At 37.0% G+C, this 22,904-nt stretch overlaps 1 protein-coding gene across 1 annotated transcript; it reads right to left on the reverse strand.

Annotated features, from left to right (window-relative positions):
• Nucleotides 1-19,873: 19,873 nt before the first annotated feature.
• On the reverse strand, nt 19,874-22,055 carry LOC131077539 (pentatricopeptide repeat-containing protein At1g77360, mitochondrial-like). The gene has a single exon (XM_058015053.2). It carries the CDS (start codon nt 21,831-21,833, stop codon nt 20,115-20,117), a length of 1,719 nt encoding a protein of 572 aa, XP_057871036.1. The 5' UTR covers nt 21,834-22,055; the 3' UTR covers nt 19,874-20,114.
• Between the last annotated feature and the right edge of the window lie 849 nt (nt 22,056-22,904).

Genomic DNA, 22,904 nt, shown 5'->3' on the forward strand with positions numbered 1-22,904 from the left:
CTACAGTATAACACTGCCTCTCACCTCCTGTTATGCAAAATAAGAGCCCAATACCTGTTCATCTCTGCTGTTATCCTCCAAAGTCTGCCCCAATTCACTAGACTCCTCTGCAATCTTCTCGCCACTACATGCACTCAAATTTCCATTCAACGTCTCCTTCATCTTCTCCCTCCAAGCAGACTTCCGAAGTTTCTTGTCCAATATTGTGGTCGACTGCATACAAAAAAGAGTTACTCTATAGTATAACACACCATGTAATGATATAGCACTACATGTCATGCACAATGGCACCGCATTACTTGTTCATCTTTGCACCTATCCTCCAACCTCTAGCCTAGTTCAGAAGACTGCTCTGCAATCGTCTCGCCACTGCATGCACTCGGTTTTTCAATCGTCGTCTCCTTTACCTTCTTCCTCCTAACAGATGTCTGATATTTTGGACTTGGTTTTTGGGGTACACTACACGGTGTCATCAAGAAACTACATTGATTGTTCTTTGCTCTTATTGTCCATCGTCTGCCCCAATTCACGAGACTGCTCTGCAATCTTCTCACCAATGCATGCACCCAATTTTTCATTCGATGTCTCCTTCAGCTTCTTTGACCAAACGAACTAATACCTAACAAACAACCGAGGTTTCAACTTGCTTTTTTGGGCACACTACATTCTGTGTCATCCAATACCACGGGACACTCCATGCTCCCTCCACATACCCCATCAAAATCAGCCTACAATGACATGGACGAAATAGTCAACATCCTACACATTGGAGTGCAAAGCATACCATGCAATGAAAACACACATATGGACAGGCCAATAGACAGTCACCTTCAATGACAAATGTGTGGCCTCATTTGAAGTCCGCCTTTTTTTTTTGCGACACTCTTTTTTCTTGATTCCCCAACAAATCAGATGTAGGCTCATTGACTGGCACATTTGTTTCAGGATTTGAAGTCTGCATTGTTTTTTCCATAGCATTCTTCTTTATTTGCTTCCCCGACAAAACAAATGCACCCTCATTTGTTTCAGGATCTAAAGTCGGCCTTGTTTTTTCCATAGCATTCTTCTTTTTTTGCTTCCCCAACGAAACAGATGTAGCCTCATTCACTGGCACGTTTGTTTCGCGATTATCCTTCGATACCAGAACCTCCTCGCCATGGCTTGCACTGTCACTTAAACTCTGGGCAGCAGGATAGGATAGCTCAATAAGACATTCTTCATATGTTTAAAGGAATTTAATAAAGTGCAAAACAATACGATCACTAAAAATTACCTCTATTGCAATATTCTTTCTTTCCAGTAACTCTAAAACCTTCTTCCTTCTGGCCTCCCTAATCGGACTATTGTCGTACACCTGCATTGCTTCCTTTATCTCTTCCTTCCCTTCAGTAGGAAGCTCATCATGTGTTTTCTTGCCATATTTTATGCACACCCGGTCAGTGACACATTTTTTTTTGCATACTATGTCGTACACCCATTTGGTATTCGATATTAGACTCCCTCTTTTTCAAGTACATCAGTGATTTCTTCGTATGATTCGCGTTGCGTTGTCCACTACCACACGGTTCATGACTGCGTCATGCAATCGCCAATAATGGAAGTTGGTGTTCTCTAGCTCTATGCATATTAAGCCTCCCCAGATCCCAAAACTGACGGCCTCCATTGTGGGAACAATAACGGAAGAGACAAAAGTAGTGCAACATGCCATTAATATGTTCTCTTTTGTGATCGACCTATTGTTCCGCACAACCAACAGAGACAAAGCGTCACATTCAATTTTGTACTAATCAAGCATTATACAGATAATCCAAAATATAATGACTAATAGTGGACCTCCTTGTTACTCGCCCCTCCTCCTTGTTCCTATTCGTGAGCATTGACAGAATCACGTTGTCGTTCAGTCTCCTACTCTATGCTCACCTCGTGCTCGATACGAACATCCCCTTTTTCACTCTCACCGCCTGGAACATCAGTATAATTGCCCTCATCTACATTGCCAATGGCCTCATCTTCCTCACCAGCAGAGACACTATCATAATGTTGTTAAACAAAATAGCACACATCATCGATACTTTTTATGCCCGTATATATATATATATATATATATATATATATATATATATATATATATATATATATATATATATATATATATATATATATATATATATATATATATATATATTTCCACTTATAAGTCCCAACTTCCAGCAACCATGCCATGCAATGATGGAAAAAAAATATAATGCAATGATAAATAATTACTAGTGTGGTTGTGCAGTCACTAAGAAGCCAACTTGACAATGGATTCAAAATTGGAGACCCGACTCGTGACTCATTCAAATTTGAATCCCCAACTAGTCCTTGACTTGAAAGCCCATCTCCTAACTCTTTCAGATTCGAATCCCCAACTGGTCCCACATTTGAAAGCCCAGCTCTTGACTCTTTCAGATTTGAATCCTCAACTAGTCCTGAATGTGAAAGCCCAACACCTAAATCTTTCAGATTTGAATCCCCAACTGGTTGCGCGTCTGAAAGCCCAACTCCTAACTCTTTCAGATTTGAATCCTCAACTAATCCTGGATGCGAAAGCCCAACTCCTAAATCTTTCAGATTTGAATCCCCAACTGGTCGCACATTTGAAAGCCCAACTCCTTACTCTTTCGGATTTGAATCCTCAAATACTCCCGGATGTGAAAGCCCAGCTCCTGAATCTTTCAGATTTGAATGCCAAACTGGTCCCGCATCTGAAAGCCCAACTGTCTCTCGGGTATACAAATTGGATCTTCGATCACAAGCATTAAATAGTGACAACACCAAGGAATACTACATGTTGCATAATCCATTAAAACTACTTAGCTTACAGGCAGGCCGATGTCACGTGTCACTGGGAAGAGAACGCGGCCAACTCCCAAGAGATCATTTGCCTTTAGCTACAATAACCCATAATCAAGATCAATAGTTTCCCTCAACATTTTTCTCAATGCAATTGACATGATTGAACTGAAAAAAAAAAAAAAAAAAAAAAAAAAAAGGATGCAATTGATATTCTTCACACTATGAATAACACCACATATTCACCACAAATGACAGTCAACACACGACTGGTTATTCCCACATTGCAATATAAAGTCAGCATGTCATTGTGTTATGTACAACCCAACTAACGATTTAGCTATGAACTATTCATGACATTCTGCTCTAGAACATATTTCATTGCAATTCCAACGAAATAATGACTGATCCATCGCCAACGTTGTCAAAAAGGCTTCATGTGTTCTCCCCATCCAAAATACAACACAAAAACTAGACTTTGTTAAGGATTGATAAAGAAGAATGCAGAAGACGCTTAATGCATCGGTTGCGTCTATTCTGGCTCCAAAACGGACCTTTCCTACTGCGTGTTAGCGACAGGTTAGTCAATCGCCACCACTAATTGCGAAATCAACGGTGTAAAATGAGTGTGCAGCAATTAAGATGGTCACTCTATGTCACAGAATACATAGGGATTCATTACCATTAATAAAGTCTTTGACGATAATTAATAGGCACAGAGACCTCCAATTCATTATTCAAAAGACACATGTCTTTTGAAACGAGTATCTATTCTAAAGGTTCCATCTCTTTGTTGATATGGGAATATTATTATTTATTAATAACGTAGTCTTAAGTTCCCAAAAGAAATAAAAACATTGTGAAGGATAGACATGTGAGGAGTTCATCATGCCAATCGAAGACATCTGAAACAGAACCCCAAATAACATTTCAAATCGGAGTTGGATCATCAAACACATGTAGTTCTCAAACATCACGAACATCGATAATCTAGATATACAAATACACTGGGATGAACATAAACACTCAAACAAATTAACAAAATATATACAAATTTATAACACAGTTCGCAAGAATCAGGATTTCAGGTTCATATATTCAACACTGGTTTCATGACTCGAAGATCCATAAACAACAATCGTACTACATTCAAGTTGGAAAATAATATCTTATTGTCTAATATGGTGCATCTATAGCATAGAATATAAGGCATCAGCCAATTGGATTGTTCATTTTCATCATTATCAAATTCAATAAAAGTAAGGACATTAATATTACATGATCAAGAACTGAAATTTATACATACAATTCTATCGCATAAAAAAATTATATACAACAAATTATATATATCTGTGTGTGTGTGTGTGTGTGTGTGTGTGTGTGTGTGTGTGTGTGTGTGTGTGTGTGTGTGTGTGTGTGTGTGTGTGTGTGTGTGTGTGTGTGTGTGTGTGTGTGTGTGTGTGTGTGTGTGTGTGTGTGTGTGTGTGTGTGTGTGTGTGTGTCTGTGTGTCTGTGTGTGTGTGTGTGTGTGTGTGTGTGTGTGTGTGTGTGTGTGTGTCTGTGTGTGTGTGTCTGTGTGTCTGTGTGTCTCTGTGTGTGTCTGTGTGTGTCTGTGTGTGTGTCTGTCTGTGTCTGTCTGTGTGTGTCTGTCTGTCTGTCTGTCAAATTATATATATCTGTGTGTGTGTGTGTGTGTGTGTGTGTGTGAAGCAATACACACATACACACGCCGACGGTTGTTTATTTTTTTCTGGCTTTTAATGTGCGTCTATTTTGGCTCATTGTTGAAGGGGGATTTATGGAACTGCAGTTTTATGTGTCGTGTTGCGGCTTGGGGTATGTTGAAATCCGCCTCTATAACTTGTATTTTTCCTGTTTCGGTTTGGATTTTGTTTAAAATCATCAGGGTTGGCATTGTTTGTTTGTGTTTCTTGTTTGCCTCTATATGTAGCTAGAATAGCTTCAGCCTATGTCGAATATTTGTCTGTTTTGGAGACAGAATAGACGCATATCGTCGCGTTAGGGTTAGAGACCACTAGGGTTAGGTTTTCTTTTTTTGATCTAATGAGCAGCTAAGAATAATGGAAACGGAGCATAATATTTCCATAGTTTCTTTTGTCTATGTTTAATTCTATCGTTTTCCTCTGTATTGCAGAGAACATGTTTGTTGAATTGTAGCGTCAAAGGATCATATGCATCACCTCTCTCTCTCTCTCTCTCTCTCTCTCTCTCTCTCTCTCTCTCTCTCTCTCTCTCTCTCTCTCTCTCTCTCTCTCTCTCTCTCTCTCTCTCTCTCTCTCTCTCTCTCTCTCTCTCTCTCTCTCTCTCTCTCTCTCTCTCTCTATGTCTATGTCTGTGTCTGTGTCTATTGCTTCATATTGACATATATATATATATTGACATATATATATATATATATATATATATATACTAGCACACGCCAAACCGCAAACAAACAATGCAAGCCCTATAGGTTTTAAACAAAATCCAAACACACCTCACGCCCACCACGACACAGAAAACTGCACTCCCAAAAATCCTTCCTCAACAATGAGCCATCAACAATCAAGTCATCAACAATCGGACACCCTTCAACAATGAGCCAAAATATACGCAACCTGCCAAACCCATATATATATAAAGCAATACACACATACACACGCCAGCGGTTGTTTATTTTTTTCTGGGTTTTAATGTGCATGTATAAGAACGAGCATTTCAACTTTAACAGCTTTGCTCACTATGGAAAACTGACACAAAATTATGGAAATATACATACCTTTAAAATCTTGTAGATCTTCTTCACTCCGCCAACCCACAAACAACCAACCTTGGTATCCTGACACGACCATGCTGCAAAATGATGCCTAATTTTCATAGACAGAACACAAAAGACACAAAAAATTAAAAGCCTCCACCCAAATTGTTGTCCTCTTGACACCTCCCAAGGGCACACTCACAACCACCTCTGTGATACAAAAATGATATAAAAAATTGCAATCGAAAACACAAGGTTGACGAAGGAATCATAAAACTATTGTTATCTGTTAGGGTTTGAATTTATCGATGCCACCATAACCCTACACAACAATCTTCAATCATCCCACCTACCTGTGCGCTATGATACCTCCTCACTGCACATGAAAAACCCTGCATGTTAACAAGCGATAACAATATACCCAGACAACTCGCATTATGCATGCAGTCAGCTTTTGTCCTCCCCTTCGGAGCCATAGATATTTTGACAATGCATACCTATTACTCCAATGGAAGCGCAGCTCCTTCGCTCAGTGATTCAACCAGGGACATTGTGATGCCACGATTGACATGGATTTACATCGTCGAATATTTTCACCTCCACTGCATTCTGCATGTAGCTCCCGTACAAAATATATCCAAAATTTTCTCAAAATAGAGTTTTCATTCAAAATTTGAAAATTGTGCCCATAACACGTGATCATCGATGTTAGTCAACTCGTGGACGCAATAAAGCTAGTTACCAAAAATGTAAACCATGTAGCCGGCGGTATGTTAACTGCCTCACCCGATGTAACCTTCGCATCGTTGTGACATCGGCCAGGAAAATGTTAACCGCGAGCAAGCTTTTCCGTCAAACGCAAAAAGGCAACATCATCCACATCATCCGGCAAATACCCCCATGTCATTTGTGGGTCCCAGGCACGTCGATCTCATGGACATTTCAGACATGAATGGTATGCCTTCGGCATCATGTAGAGGCATGTCGTTTTGGAGCCAGAATAGCTACAACCAGTGGGAACTACGTAAGCTCTTACGGACTAATCCCCATATTTTATAATGATTATTCTCTATAAGTTAACTGGCATGTGGGCGACTGGGTGTACACTTATGGCAGCATGGGAAGCTAATTACCATGGTGAATCATAAATGCGAAGGACAAGGACCTTAACTGGCAATTGGGCCTCACGCAAGGTGAAGAATACGGGCTTTCTTGGGGATGTAATTGTTATGATAGAAATAGTTGGAAACTAGCTACTTATAACCACAATGGCGGATTGTGACTCATATCTTTGCCTTATTTCGAAGTATAGTGCTAGTTTAGGCATGGATACAGAGTCCACTAAGCATCAAATGTCATTTCTTGGAGAGGTGACTGATAAAAGGTTGATGATTGTGTTAAAATCTGGCCACCCACTGGTTTTGCATGTGGTGAAATCCATTCTGGCTCAAGAATTTTTTATGGTTTATCATCGCCATAGGGTTAGTTAGAACATTTGCACTATGTTTTTTGGCGATGGGTTTGCATTTAGGGGTGTTGAAGGCAAAGATTAAGCAGTTATGTCAAAGTTTGTTAAAAAATGCATTCTTGGGTGAAATTGACGCAATCCTCGACAATGTAGACCAAGATATGTTCATCCCTTTGCATAGCACTATTATCTAACAAATAGTCGTGGTGGGGGTGTGCAAACATTCTCAATTGTGAGGTCCTTGGAACCGAAGCTTTTGGAAGCTTGATGGGGGGACATGGCGCTTAGTGTCCTCTTTCTGCAAAGGTTCACTCATGTGGTGGAATGTGTTGGAGCCCTAAAATTTGCAATTTTTAGAATTCCAAATTCCAAGACAAGGAGCAAGAAAAATTCTAAATATATATATACATATATATATATATTGAATAGGTACAAGTAATGTATTTTATATTTGTTGCACAATATGAAACCATAACATAAACACAATAATGGGCATAAAAAATGGAGTGTGAAGCACCAAAGGGGGTATTTACATCATTTAAAGACCATTTATCCATTATATACCCATAAAATAGCCTTAAAATACCTCTAATATGCCTAAACAACTTGTAAAGTGACAATTAATTACATAAACTAAGGCAATTTCGGGATTTGGAATTATTTTTATTTAAAAGGGGGGTGTCTTTTCACCCAAAGGGGTATGAAAACCATTCAAACACATATATATGTGTGATGTAAAATGTAAAGAGTGAAGAAAGGACATAGAATAGAGAGAAGAGGTGGAGGCAATTTTGTACTTTAAAACTTTTTATCAAAAATAACCAGTTGCATTTTCTTTCTCATATGTGTTCAGAGTTAACATATTTTTAGAAGGTAGTTGCTTATGATATTATCTAAAAGTGGATAAGGTTATTCGTGTTCTTCCAGTAAAATTTTGTGTTTCATATTGTAGATTTGGATCAAAAAGATTTACTCGTGAATTGTAATTGTTCCCTGTATTTCTTCCTTGGATGGTCTCTTAAAAGTTAGGGTTAAATCCATTCAAGCAGTTTACAATATAGACATCAAAATAGAGCTCATAAGAAACAGTAACTGACAGACTTACCAAAAGGGGTGGGTTTAAAAATTGTCTCATAAGTTTACACAATAAGTCCTGAAGAAATATAAGACTCTGTAGCCCAAATAAGAGGAAAGGCACTGGTCATTTGTAAACAAACCCTTTAACCATACCAATTACCCTTTACTTTTAAGCTTTAGGATTAGTAGAGTAGGTATAGTAAGGTAATTTAGCCAAAGTGTAACATATATACCTTTGTAAGATACATAGATCAATACACACATCTAAAATCAATCTGTTTGAGAAACTTATGCCATTCTGAGACTAGGAGATATCAGATTAAGACACTAAATCTGCTATAAAAAGCATTAGTTGAAGGAACAACTAGTGAGTAGGTATACCCGCCTAGGTCCTGCAGAGCCTAAAGTGAGAGAGTTAGTAACCAAATAGGTTCACTCTATAAGTTGGCCAAGTCAATTGGAGGGTTTGATCATAGGAGTTGGCATTTCCTTAGAACCTATCCAATCTATCAATTTGAGACCCAACAGAATGTCCAAAAGAGAACTGGTTGTGGTCTTACATGAAGGATGAGGAGTTGATTGCAGATGATAAGGAAAATGTAATTAAGGAGGAGGAGGTCTCATTGTCGACTAATGGAGAGGAGTGGGTGGAGAATGAATTTAGAGATGTTAAAGAAATTGCCAAGGGTTTGACCCATCAAGCTTGCGACTCGAATTAACCTGCGATTGCTCGAGCTCGGGTGGTTGCCATGGCAAGGGCAAAAGAAGATGAAGAGTAATGGTTCCTCTTATATGTTTGTCAAATATTTTTGTTATACTTAGTTTTATCCACATTTTGGGTATAGAGTGGATAATAATAGATATAGATGTTTAGAAGGTGGTTGGGTGGCTATAGCATATGTAATAGAATGTATGGTTGTGCCCTACTATAGTGGGCTTGGAATAGGAATATGAATAAAATATATATATATTAATTATATTTTTTTTAGACTTCATATTATATTGATGTGTAACATCAAAAGAATGTAGCTTAATTATTAATATAAGACTACTCTCCTTAATTTGGGGTCACCTGATAATCATTATACAATGACTATTAACATTCTTGTGCAATAAATATCTAATGTTATGGACCAATATTAGTTGTTGCCAAAGGCAAGATACTGTTGCATTCATTGAATTTTTCTTTTAATTAGTTTAACCAATGAATTCATAGAATTAAAATCTTTCAACCAAAATCTTAGTCTTAATTTTATTTTTATTTTTTATATGATTATAAAAAGCCTATTTTTGTTTATTCTTATTGATCTGTGTAGATAAAACATTCAATTTTCTCAAAAAAAATACACATTATTAAGCATAGAGTAAATAATTTATTGTTATGACGTCACTCACATTAATGATATCAATCAATCACGTTTTCCTTTGGTTGGGAAAAGTGTTGCTTTCATATTAATAACATTGGTCGTGTATGCATTCCTTGATGGTGCAAACGTGGTAAATGAACAAACCTTTTTAGCGATAGAAAAATTCACGAACCACACATAGCAAAGGCATGTATGTTTCCCAATCATATTAACCGTATTTACCTTTGGACAGACAACTACTCTCTCTTTGGCAATCCTTTAACCATGATGCTCATAATTAATTTCCCTTTTGTTTTCACTACCTTGATTACAAGGTTTAAAATTGTAATACCTCACGTTCCCAAAATTTTCTAAAGCAATATTGAAGACTTCAATATATAATGCATTATATTTAAACTAAAAAAACTCAAAAAATGTAATGTTTTATATTAAACTAGACTACGAACTATAAGTTAAGGGTATAACTTCAATTATGAATTATTTGTATTGATTATGAAATTATAATGAATAAGCTTGAATTAACATTTCCACATTGCAATCAATGTTTTCAAGTTTATGATTGTAATTACTTGGCTAATATCTTCCAAATCACTATCACACAATATCTAGACAAGGATCTAACAACCTAAAAATATTATTTAAATGTGTAATTTGAATTTTTTTATCAAGTAAAAAAAAATTACTTATTTTATTTAATTATTTATTAACTTAATAAGTTTATTATTTTTTAATATTTTTAGTTTGTTTGTTTTTTTGCTCGGTAATAGTAATGATTTTATTGCTCAAAATAAGTACATAAGTGTAAAGAACAAAAACCTCCATACCACTAGATCAAAAATGCCTTTACGGCTTCTACCTAAACCAATCCAAAAACCAACACAAGTCATCTACAAATACCTTCATTACCATCCACCTAAAAACATATCAAGAAAAAACCCCAACCAACACATAACTACATAATAACCATATTCGTGACCACTGTCATAACCATAAAGATACAAAAAAATGAATTGCGGATAACGACGGAGTTCAGATAAAGGAAAGCTTTCAAAAATATAAACTGACCACACCTCGATACACGGGTAATCCAAAAAAGAAATATGCAATAGAATCAACCCCTACACTTCGAGCTCACCACATCACCCGAACCAGAGCCAACCTTAGCCTTCCGCGAACAGAGTACGCACCTACCAGCTCTCGCCTCCTCTACCTTCGCTTGATCAATCACCATCTCTAGCTCTTTAATCCGATCAACAGTTTCAGAGCTTCCCAACCCCATTGTGCCTCCAAACTGCGATGGTATTTGCATTGCCCTCGTGCCCATCTCAGAAACGGTTTAATTACCTACTTAATGCCTTCGCCTTCTTGCTTAATTCCCTCCCCAATGTCAAACCCAACTCCTGGGACTACCCACACAAGCAGTGAGTCCAATTGACTCAGGTAGGTTACGGGAACTAAGGCTTCCATCACATGCCTCACCGTCTCTAGATTTTCTCCACTCTGCAAACCCCAAGCCATCACTAGCGAATACACATCCATCCTGGTTTTGTAATGATGTTTTATTCCTTCAAAAGCACTACCCACAATCAAATAAATGCATGGTACCAGGTATTCATCCCAAAATTTAAAAAAGCTCCACCCTGTGAGCAATTAGCTCTCCATGGAACGGACATAGCTATTTCTGAGTCTCGAGGGTGAAATTGGCTTCCATCTCGGCCCCTACACTCCAAAACTCCTCTGCCACCTTCCTACAAATTCACCACCATATGTCTCCTCTCTGCAACTACACCACCGCACTCTACAAATTCTCTTTTGCACTCGAATATTACTTCAAACCCTTTATTGTCGTCTCCTGTTTTTTATGCGCATTAAATGACATGAGGCAAGTAGTTAAATCTCCCCTAAGCTCAATTAGCACTCCCTCTTAAAAACTTTGTGGGGCATTAAAACAGCGCCGCCTTCCAAGTCGTCTGTCACCTACATTCGTACTAAGCACCATCTCGAGGTTCTAAATACTACCTTCACCTGACATCATCCCCTTGTCCGTTAATCTTCAAATTTCAGTTGGCTCATGTTTTCAATTCTCACTTCACCCATTTCATTAAAACCCAACACTCATTTAGATAAAAACATTCGCTTCCATATTGCCTGCCCTTTTAATATGACACTCTAAAATCCTCAAAATAATTTAAGTCTTCCACAATGTTATGAATGAGATTTTGCAAATGCCACACCTCAATCGAACCCTTCATGATTGCTTGTATGATCACCAACGAATCACCTTCAAGATGTAACTTCCTCACACCCATTTGCCTACAAAAGCTTATTGCCATCAACATTGCATTTACTTATGCTTCATTATTGGTCTTGGATTCAAGTTATTTCACTCCTAGAAACAAAACCTTACCACACCAATCTCTAACAATAAAACCTGCCCCTGACGGTCCTAGATTACCCTTTGAGGCATCATCAAAATTAACCTTCACCCAACCTTCCGAAGGTTTTTCCCTCAACACTTTAGGCTACACCAAAGAACTAGATTGAACCCAACCATGCTCGTTAACAGACCAAAAGGGTTTGCGGTAATCCTACTGAGAATCGAACCAAAGTTGATGCGTAGCACCAAGATCATTAGCCTAACACTACGCCTCACAACTCGCCTTCACACCAACTCGGCTACACATGCACCCTTATATTTTTAGTTATTTTTATTCATATTTAGATATTAGTGTAATTTGTTTTATATTTAGTTTATTCTATTTATTGTTAATCTAGATTTACTTTGAAATACTTATTTATTAATTTAATAAAATTGTTTTTTATTATTATTATTTTTATAAATATTTTGATTTTGATATATTTTGACTTTGCATTTATTTTATTATATTCTAATTTTAAATTTAGATTTAAGTTTGAAATTTATTTTAATTGTTTATCTTGTTATGAAATTACAAAATAATTAAAAATTATTAGAATTAATTTAATAATTTAGTTTTGTCTCTCTTTATTTCTCTCCTCTTTTTTTATAACCTTATCTCTCCTTACATCTCTATCTTTCTTTCCCCTCTATTTTTCCCACTATATCCATTTCTCTATCATTCCCTCTTTCAATCACCTATCTCTCTCTCTCTTGTCCCCCTTTGTCTCTATCTCTATTTCCCCCCTCTATCTCTTTATACCTCTCCTTATTACTTCTCACTATCACGTTATTTCTCTCTCTTGCACCCTCTATCTTTATCTCCCTACCTCCTCTATTTATATCTCATTATCTCTACCTCTCTTTTATTCACTCCATCTCTCCTACTTTAGATCTATATCTCCCTCTCGCTACTCTCTCTCTCTCTCTCTCTCTCTCTCTCTCTCTCTCTCTTTGCCTTTACACATCTATCTCTATCTCTTTTTACATCCCTCTATCTTTCTCTCTCTATATCACCCTCTATCTCCCTCTTTCTATATTGCGCTATCTCACCCCTCCCCCCCCTCTCTCCCCCTCTTCTCATCTCTCCCTCCTACCCTATCCCTCTCTAAAAACATCCCCTATTTCTTTCGCCCTCTCCATCTATACTTTTATCTCTACTTCTCTCTATTTTTTTGTCTCTGTCTTTGTCTCCCTCTCCCCCTCTCTCTATCTCTCCCCATATCTATCTCCCTCACTCTCTTTGTATTCCCTATCCATCTCCCCATCTATACATCTCCATATATTTATCTCCCTCTTCCTCTCCCACTCTATCTTCATATCTACCTCTATCTTCCTCTCTCTCCCTCCACCCCATTGACAAGAACTTGACACATTGTGTCTCTTGTTTCATTTGTGCAAAACTCCTTAATTTTGAAATCTTATATTATTTTTATTCTAAGAAAATCTTAGATAGAGCAAGGCCCTAGCATCATAGGGGAGGAGCTCAGAATATTGTCCCACATAATTTTTGGAGAATGGAGACTTCTCAAACATTAACTCTTAACCATAAAAGAGTATGTCTAAGACTCGATGCCCATATTAAATAATTAAAACAAATTTGTATATCTGATATAAAACCATTTACCAAGAATGTCAAACTTTTAATTACAAACAATTGAAATTCTAAAAAAGGGAAAGAAAAATAAGAATAAAAATTTGACAGCCAACTTCAGCAACATCTAAGCAGGCAGCACCTAGGATGCACTTTTGACTCTTATTTATTAAATGATTATAAAAAAGAATACATCAGCTTTTTTAATTTTCAATTAATTAATAAATGCATTCAAAGGTGCATCCTATCTAAAAAAGGGAAAGAAAAATAAGAATAAAAATTTGACAGCCAACTTCAGCAACATCTAAGCAGGCAGCACCTAGGATGCACTTTTGACTCTTATTTATTAAATGATTATAAAAAAGAATACATCAGCTTTTTTAATTTTCAATTAATTAATAAATGCATTCAAAGGTGCATCCTAGGTTTTGCACAGACATTTTGGCCAATTGTTGTGTCCTAACATTGTTTTCGTGTGGTACTCAAAATCTGATATAAAAAGTTTGTTGCTTTTAACAGATAATGAAACTTGCTTTATAAAAACTGTCACTTGAATGAACAAAGGGATTTTTAAAAATGTCCACAAGACCAAGCAGTCTAATGGACCAGAAACGACACTTTCATATTTCTTTTTATGAATCATGACTAAGAAAGTCGCAGTTTTGTGAATTCTTGCGTTGAAAAACAGATTGTCCATCTTCAAATTAGGTAGAACCAGTGTCAAAAATCAAAGATAGCTTCCAAAAAAAATTTGACACGCTGCAACAAATCGAACCAAATTTGAACAAATGCTTCAGCTCCATTCGTGAACTTGACCTACCCGTTGACATCTTGGAATGACTGGAGTCGGCCAAAACGCAGCTTTCAGTCATTCCCTTAGCATTTGGAAAGGCTTCATTTTTTAAAATATATTCTGGCGAGGAAAGAATTTTCCAAAATAAACTCTTCCAAGCATGCAAGTCATGTGGATTTTTTGTAGATACATTAAGTTCCCCTTTGACGCGAGATCATGTGCAGAGAAATTACACCATCGCTCAATATGGCAGTTTTTCCCTATCTAATCAGATAGAAAGAACCCCCTGACTGTTTGATCCTCTCCTTGGGGTTGTTATTTCCTGATCTGAATTGTTTTGTACCAACTGTTATTAAGGATGTTTTAGTGCTCAACGAGGAACCCTCATCAAGTATTGGAATATGCATCAGTCTGGTTGATATGAGTTCAACGAGATAATGAGAGTCCAGCTCAGAACAAGGGCATCAATGAATAAGAACATACCCACTGCAGGTCTAAGAAAAAAAAAAAAAAAAGGATCTCACAAACGAAGCAACTACTAAAAATTTAGAGAAATGCAGGAAATATTTTCTTCCTAGAGAGATTTTTGAAATCAAATTTTGGGAAGTTATAAAAGAAAATCCCAAACCACAAGGAGGCGGAAATCTAGTTTTTCAAGGTATATACCTCGCTCGGATAATAATGAAAATGCAGAAGCTAACGCCATTACCGATGCTAAATAATTAGACCTAGAGAGCAACTTTATGTCAAGTCCATTAGTGGAGGCTAAATATCCTCGTTACTGATCCAGATAGCAACTTACAACACTAAATCTGAACCATCAGTTTTTTCAGAAGAATACAGCACTAGATTTCTTAGCGACATTGGGATCGAATCAGATATGAAGTGTATTGTAAAATGACCAGACCAAAGGAGATTAAGAGCATAATCAGGTTACATGCATGAAGTTATGTAATGTAAAGTGACCAAAAGAAATTATGAGCATAATAAGGTTACACATGGTAAACGGCTGAAGTAGATTAAAAGCACAATCAGGTTACATAAGCTGGTGAATAAATAATTGATTAAAGATTGACTAAGATTTCTGATGATTTCTCTTTCCAGTTGTCCCTGAATTCATTCAGAATTTAGACTTAATGGCTCAGGCAATAATGGAGTAAATTTATTGATTTTTGGCATGGGAAACATTCATTAAATCCCTCTTTATCTGCTTCAACTAGCAAACAAGCTTGACTGTTTAACCGTATAAGATTATGGAGCCACTTGACAAAAGAAACAATTGAATATGGATTCCACGAAAGACAAGCTACAATGCGTCCACATAAAACTCAGAAGTAGACAATAACACAAGGATCCTATGATCGCAACTAAGAGAGCACAGCAAGATCAAGAAATCAAGATAAATTAGCAACAGGAATGCTGGAATGCACACGCCGAATGAAACAAAAACAACAAATATGACAAGATTAAGGAAACTGGAACAAAGCACCAATCTGCTATGTGCCTGATAGTCAAATTTCAAAAACAATTAACATTGAAGACAGCTCAACATACTTCCAAAATCAGAATATTAGAGATAAAATTCCAATCAGCAGCAAGAGCGAGAATTACCCCCTCTAATCAAGACTTCATTACCGCTGAGTATTCGGGATACATACAATCCGTGACAGCTAGATCACACTTCCATATCTCCGAAGTAGCTCCGCAGATGATTCTAGATTTTTCAAACAGCATTGTTGGGAAGAGATTCACCCTTCAGTAGCAAGCTCAAGAGAACCATGTTTCCAAAATCACAACATTGAAGCTGATGTTCCAATGAGACAACATCGAGAGCGGCGGGACTCCATACGAAACTACTAATAAGGGTGGGGTCCCATAGAGGGGGCTTGGGCTTCTATTTTTATAGAAGAGGTGGTCGCATGGGGAAAAAAAAATTGCTACAGGATTATTTGGAATCTTTTCCACGAAAATAGGAGCTCCTACAGTTTAGGCATGCATATTTAAGCAGGTAAAAATGGGATGGGACTAGAAATTGCCCCACCAGCTTAGGACTATTATTTGCCATTTGTCAAAGATCTAAAAATTTAGATTCCTGCCAGTAGAAAAGTCCCACCAAAACTAAATTTTGGAGCTTAAATTTTTAAACAGACCTGCATACTAAATCCATGGGGCCACCAGCTTCCGTAAATTCCGGAGCTTAAACTTTTAAGCAGATTTGCATACTAAATTCATGGGACCACCAGGTTTAAAATAATCCTAAAATCTTCAGCAACACCCGCTGAAATTTTTTAGGAAGCCAAGCCCCCCTCCATGGGACCCCACCCTAAAGAACACAACCAAATCCAGACAGCTGGACCAAGATCTTCTTGGCAGATTTTAAGGTTAGAATTATTATAATTAATATTTTCTCATGTTCCCAGAATTAATGTTCTTGGAATATTTTTTAAGGTCAGTACTATTATAATTATTATTATTATCAAAGAACAAAATAAGTATTTTTTATTATATAATGAAAAATTTGTTCTCTGTATCTCCAGTATTATAATGACCACAATTTTTTAAAAGGGCTCGTTATTATTTTTTTATTTTTTTTAGTATCTTCTATGTTTTTAAAAAAAACTCGATTTTCTTGGGTTTCATCTCAGTGTGATGGTTCTTAAGTTGTGGTGGTGTTGATTGTGCCACCAAGGTTCAAATCCCCACTGGGTTGATTGTGAAGCATTGCGGCATTCATGTCAATGGTTACACAGGTGTTCATACCTGTGCCAAATCCTCACTAGGCTGGTGTACTCACAGGCTTTGTGCCCCCTACTGGACTACGATGCTCGCGGGTCTGGGTGGTTGTCATTGTGTTAATGACAGGGTTGAGGTTCCCTCTTTGCGGCCTCACCTGGCAATGGGCCAGGCTAAAAAAACCCTGAAACTGATTGAAAAAAAAAACAGAACTCGATAATTTACCAACAAAAAATCTTAAATCTTAATATTTTAGTTTACCGATTTTTACCCCAAAAGATTTTAGGGGCTACTGCTGAAACTAACAGATATAGTTTATGAACCAAAAATCTGCATCTCTGAATAGATCGTCAACACTCAAACCATGCCAATGTCTTAACTGTCTATCTCCTCTCTATTTCTCTCAGATTGCTGCTCATTTTGGAGAGAATCATATGCAGTCTGTCATTGCTCCTCTCAATGGTTTTTGTTGTAGCCTCTCCACCTTCGCACTCTCGGCATACAAGCCCAACGACTAAGCCAACATTTTCCTCCTCCATGTTAATAATATCATTTTCCTTTGCTCAGAAACCACAGTTGTAAACATACTCTACCATACAGTTGCACAGATTTGAGAATAATCTAGTGCTGCAGTCACAAAATCCTGTAGAAAACACATTGTGGCCACCTCTTGCAATTAGGCTGGAAATGTTTTGCTCACAAGCTCTTCAAATTAAATGCATACACCACCATTTCACATTATATATAGACCTTTCCAAGTGTGTTCTTTTCTACTGCAGGGGATGGGTGGAATAAAAAAAAGTACATAGCACATATAACATTCTCGCTTCTGATTTTATCCGTATGAACAATTTCTGATCAAATTTTATTGTTTTCCGGTTTACGTATTAATGTTTAGCGAATTTCCATTATTTTGGGTTAGAAATCGCCTGATTCTGAGACATGGGTTTATATTAAGAAAGTACCAAGTACAACATTTGAAGCTGGGAAGATATTTGTTAATTAAAATTAAAAAAAAAATAATAGTTGTCAGGGCACTAAAATCTCACAGTGAAGTTGGTATGGTAGCCATTGCATTTAAATTCATATCATGGCTGCAGCTCCAACTCGAATATCAATAGACTGAGAGAAAACTGGTTTCATCATATACCAATGTTGATAGTATATACGACAAGGTGGTTCCAAATGTAACGTGCCTACAAAAATCTGCTAAAGTCAAATATGAAAAGACATTTACTAATCAAAATAAATATAATAGAATAGCTGTTGGAGAGCATAAATCCTAGTTTAGTGAATTTCAATGTCAACCACGGCATCTAAATGCTTCTAACCATTGAAACTAAGTATACTCACTTGTTTTTCTAGGAAGAAGCTTCATACAAGTGCAGCAAATTCAAGGCAGGTAAACATGAAGTACATAAAATAAGATGTACGTCTGCTTGTTATAACAAGGAATTCAATTCACACGTGCATTATTATGATCTCACATTTAATAACCAGCTTAATCTCCCTTTTATGCATCATTCTTCACTATATTTTTTAGGCTGGAACTTCAGCCAGACAAAGAATCAATCACCATTCAGTATCTCAGTCTCTGCCTTCAAGTATGCCATGTCTGTATCATTGTTTTTGAAGAAATCGGGTTTTGAATCTTTGATATAACATCTACAAACTGCAGTAGATCTTATCGCGCATGTGGCAATACAGCATGTCTCAAGTTCTTAACACATAAACTTGTGCACGATGTAAAGGATTTCTTTTTTCACTCACTCATCTATGTTCTATTATAAACCTTGCTTTTAGAACATGAAATAAAAATGCTGCAAAAAAATACAAATAATACTTCAAAGAAATACCAGAATAGCTATGAAAGACCTATGTTGTTAAGTGCCTTGTACATCCTATAAATAAACTCCCTTTAACTACGTTAGAAATAAAATCTGCAGCCTTGCGCATGGCATCTTCCTGCAAACAGATTATGGATATCTACTCTTCACGTGCTGGGCTGGCAATGGCCAAGAGAAGCAGGCTAATCATATAATAGAAATCTTGTTTACTGAACATAAATTCATGAAGCCGTAAGTATCTCTGCATGACCTTATCATTTTAAAATCCTTCCTTAGCTATTAAAGTAAAGGCTTGCAACATTTCATTCAAAATGTACAGTTAACTTGGCCTGCCCAGCTTCTCTCCCTTCTAAAGAAATCAACAACCAATGTCCTCACGAAAAAAGGGATTCAACCAAAAATCAATCCCTTTTCCCAAATATTACCAATACAGGAAATATTATCCTTCTGCATTGCATCAAAAACTAATAGCCAGGTAGTGATTGCCCTTTCCAAACCAAACTTCTTATTTCCAATTGGTTGAAAGATAAATCTCATATCTTGCAAAAGTCAGTTTACTCACAATATAACATTGCATCCTTCAACTATTCTTAACCTTGCACAGCGTTCTACTTGATATGCACGTATTTTTTGAAATTTTAAATTACCAATTTTCGTTTATAACTTTATTGTCTTAAATTCGAAGTGCTCCTGCAAATAAGAGCCAACTGCCAAGTAGCTTCCCTTTCGTGGCTCCGGATGAAGGAAAACAATTCAAAATAGCAGCTACATCATTTGCAAGCTGACAAAGATAATAAAGTTTAACAAAACATTGTGTAAAACAGGATATGAAATAAGAAAACCACCTTGAATTGGTTACTTAATCAATAACGAACAAAAAAACGAAAATACTTCACAGAAAATACAGTGCATGAAAGGAATAAATTGGATACATGAAATATGAAATGTGATACCAAAAACAAAAAACAAAAATTGGAAAAGGAGGTGCATAAAAAGAACTGACGTATTAATAGGAAGCAAGCAATGTAAAACTATCATAGAAACCTGTTCTACAATTCAAGAACAAGAACCCAAAAAGTTTGATGTCACGTGCTCATAAAAAAGAAATTAATTAAAAAGGAAATATAAAGCATTTCCTTGCTTAGTATAAAATTTCTTCATCTACGTAGAGCTGAAAAGTAATTTTTGACAGGCTGGCTTTAGTCCTCTGCTGTGCCGCTCCCTGATTAGTGATGCTCCCTCCTCCTCTTTGAAGATCTTTCATCTGGATCTTTCCTTTCATTCTTCTCCATCATCAACCTCTTCAAAATTTCATCAGACACCTCAACTCCTTTCTCCTGCATATCCTCAACACACATTTTGGCATCTTGACGTTTGCCATTTTCACATAAGCTATTTACAAATAAGGCGATAACTCCCATTTGGGGAAAAACACCCTTTCGACTGATATGCTTCCAAACCATGGTGGCCACATTCAAATCTCTCATTACTAAAGCCATCGAGAGGCTGTCACTGTCTGGATCAAATTCATTTCGAGTCATCTCTCGGAACAAACTGGATGCATCCTCCACTTTGTGCGCCTTGATGAGGGCCTGAAAAATAGTATTGTAAGTTGTGGAATCTGGAAAGGCTCCGTTCCACACCATCCCATCCAGAAGCCGGTAAGCATCCTCTGTTCTTGCAGCATAGCAGTATGCCGAGATCATTGAATTATAAGTAGTACTGCTTGGACGATACCCAAGCCGCAACATCGTATCAAAAACCATCGCTGCTTCCTCCACCTTGTTCTTCAGAGAAAGAGCATGAATTGCAGTACTGTAAAAGCTCTTATCTGGAAAGCATCTCCTGCTCCTCAAGACATGCAAAAACTTCAGGCTTTCATCCACTTGTCCCCCTTTGCAGAGCGCCCCCAAGAATGCATTATATGCCGCGGTGTTAGCCGGATCCCATCCGAGTCGCACAATCATCTCCCCAAAAGTCTTCTTCGCCCTTGCTGCATCACCCTCCTTCTCGCACCCCTCCAGCAGAATCGCATAAGTATCAGCATCAGGTGGGAACCTGTCCTCCATCCTCTCTGCAAAATTCTGTGCCTTGGCCGTCTGCCTATATCTACACAGAGCACACAGAAGACAGTTGAATGCCTCTACGTCCTGTGGGCAACCATAATTTTCCATCACCTCAAACGTCATGATTGCCTCATTTGCCTTATCAGCCATAGCATAGCACGTAAAAACAGAAGCAAAAGTATGCCTGGACAGGATCCCCTCCTTGTTCATGCACTTGACAGCCTCCCACATTGCATCAAACATTTTAGTATTGCCTAGAATATCGACAAGCAAATTCCAAGCATAAGGACTGTGCTTGTTCCCCAGCTGCAACCCTGCCCAGTCAAAGAACCTTTTCGCCGCAGGGCCTGATTTGTAAGACTTTTTCAACACCTCTTCTACAAAATCAGTTGAAACCTTAAGCCCCGATCTATCGAGTACAAGCTCGAGTCCCGTTAATTCATTGGGATCAGCGAGCACTTGGCTCAACTTTTCCACCTTGTCCTCAAAACTAAGAGCATTGATCTTAGCGGGCAAAGGATTAGAGAAAATTGGTGACAGTGGTCTAATCCCTAAAGGTGCATTAGGGCCAGGTCTTGAAACAGAAGGACCTGATAATGATTTAGGTGGAGAAGAATGTTTTCCCTTTACTTTTCTATTTTCCTCTTCCTTATTTTGTCGTCCGACATTTTTATGAGGGTTGGAAGGGCCTGCTAGTGCTTTAGACGGAGACAGGTTTCTTCCCTTCTCCTTTCCCTCTATATCCTCCTCTGCCTTATTTTGGTCGACATTTTTTTCAGGGTTAGGTTTAGAAATTGTGCCCTTCGCCACCATATTGTTTCGCCATTCTTTCCATCCTTTGTTTTTTCCTTTGTTTTTATTTTTCTTATTCTTACCCATAAGAAAAAACTGGTTTAAGAATTTCCTTACCTGGAGATATGAAAAATGATGTAATCCTTGAGTGCCTTTAAACGCAGAAGTTGTTCCCTTTGCGGCTGCTCCTGCTCATCCTTCTGCTGCAGTTATTCGACTGCAATTTATTCTGCTAAATATCATTCGCCACTTTCGGAACCCTATTTCATCTCTTGCTTTTATATCGAAACGACTGAGGTGAGAAGATGGAAAAATCAAGTGATAAAAAGAGCGATCTCTATAAATAAAAGAAAAAAATAAAAAATAGTAAATATATTAAATATATCTATTTAAAGGAGATTTTAAGAGAACGGTTAAGTACATGGATAAATGGTAGTCAAGCCACCATTGCATTCTTATGAAATCATCACAATTTTATTTACATAAATGCATATTCTATATGTTCAGCTAGATCATACATTTATTCACCTATTTATATATCTACCTTCGTATTAGTGAAAGATAATATACTTAGACAAATATAGATAAAGTATGCCAAAAGATAATTATATTTGTTCATTATTTCACTTAATTAAAAATAATATTATATTATAATAATTATATTATTATATTATAATTATGTTAGTTAACATATTATGCTTCTTTGATCTTTATTCTATTAAACTCCACGTCCTTACAAAGTTACAATTGTGCACTAACAATTTGGGAAAACACAGTTGTTCTTTTCCCTCTGAATTTTAAAACAGGTACAACTCCCTTATATCATATTCAATAAATTACTCAATTATAACTTTGTGCCTACTTTTAACCAGAAAGCAGTTAAGGTGATACATTCATCCATAATCATGCAATGAACATAGCATATGTAAATATTTATGCTAATCATGGAAAACATAATTTCACATATTTCTAACTACACATAAATAAGGAATTAGCAAACCAGTATTGCTAGATAATGCCCTTTCTTAGGTAAATCATTTGCATGAACAAATATGATTCAATAATAGTTTAACCCACAAAGAGGCAAATACTCAAGATTGAATGCACAGATTCAAATCTTTCAGTAAAATATATGCTTTCTTCATTCATTCAAAGATA

Source organism: Cryptomeria japonica, chromosome 6, assembly GCF_030272615.1.
Source record: "Cryptomeria japonica chromosome 6, Sugi_1.0, whole genome shotgun sequence".
Lineage (NCBI taxonomy): Eukaryota > Viridiplantae > Streptophyta > Pinopsida > Cupressales > Cupressaceae > Cryptomeria > Cryptomeria japonica.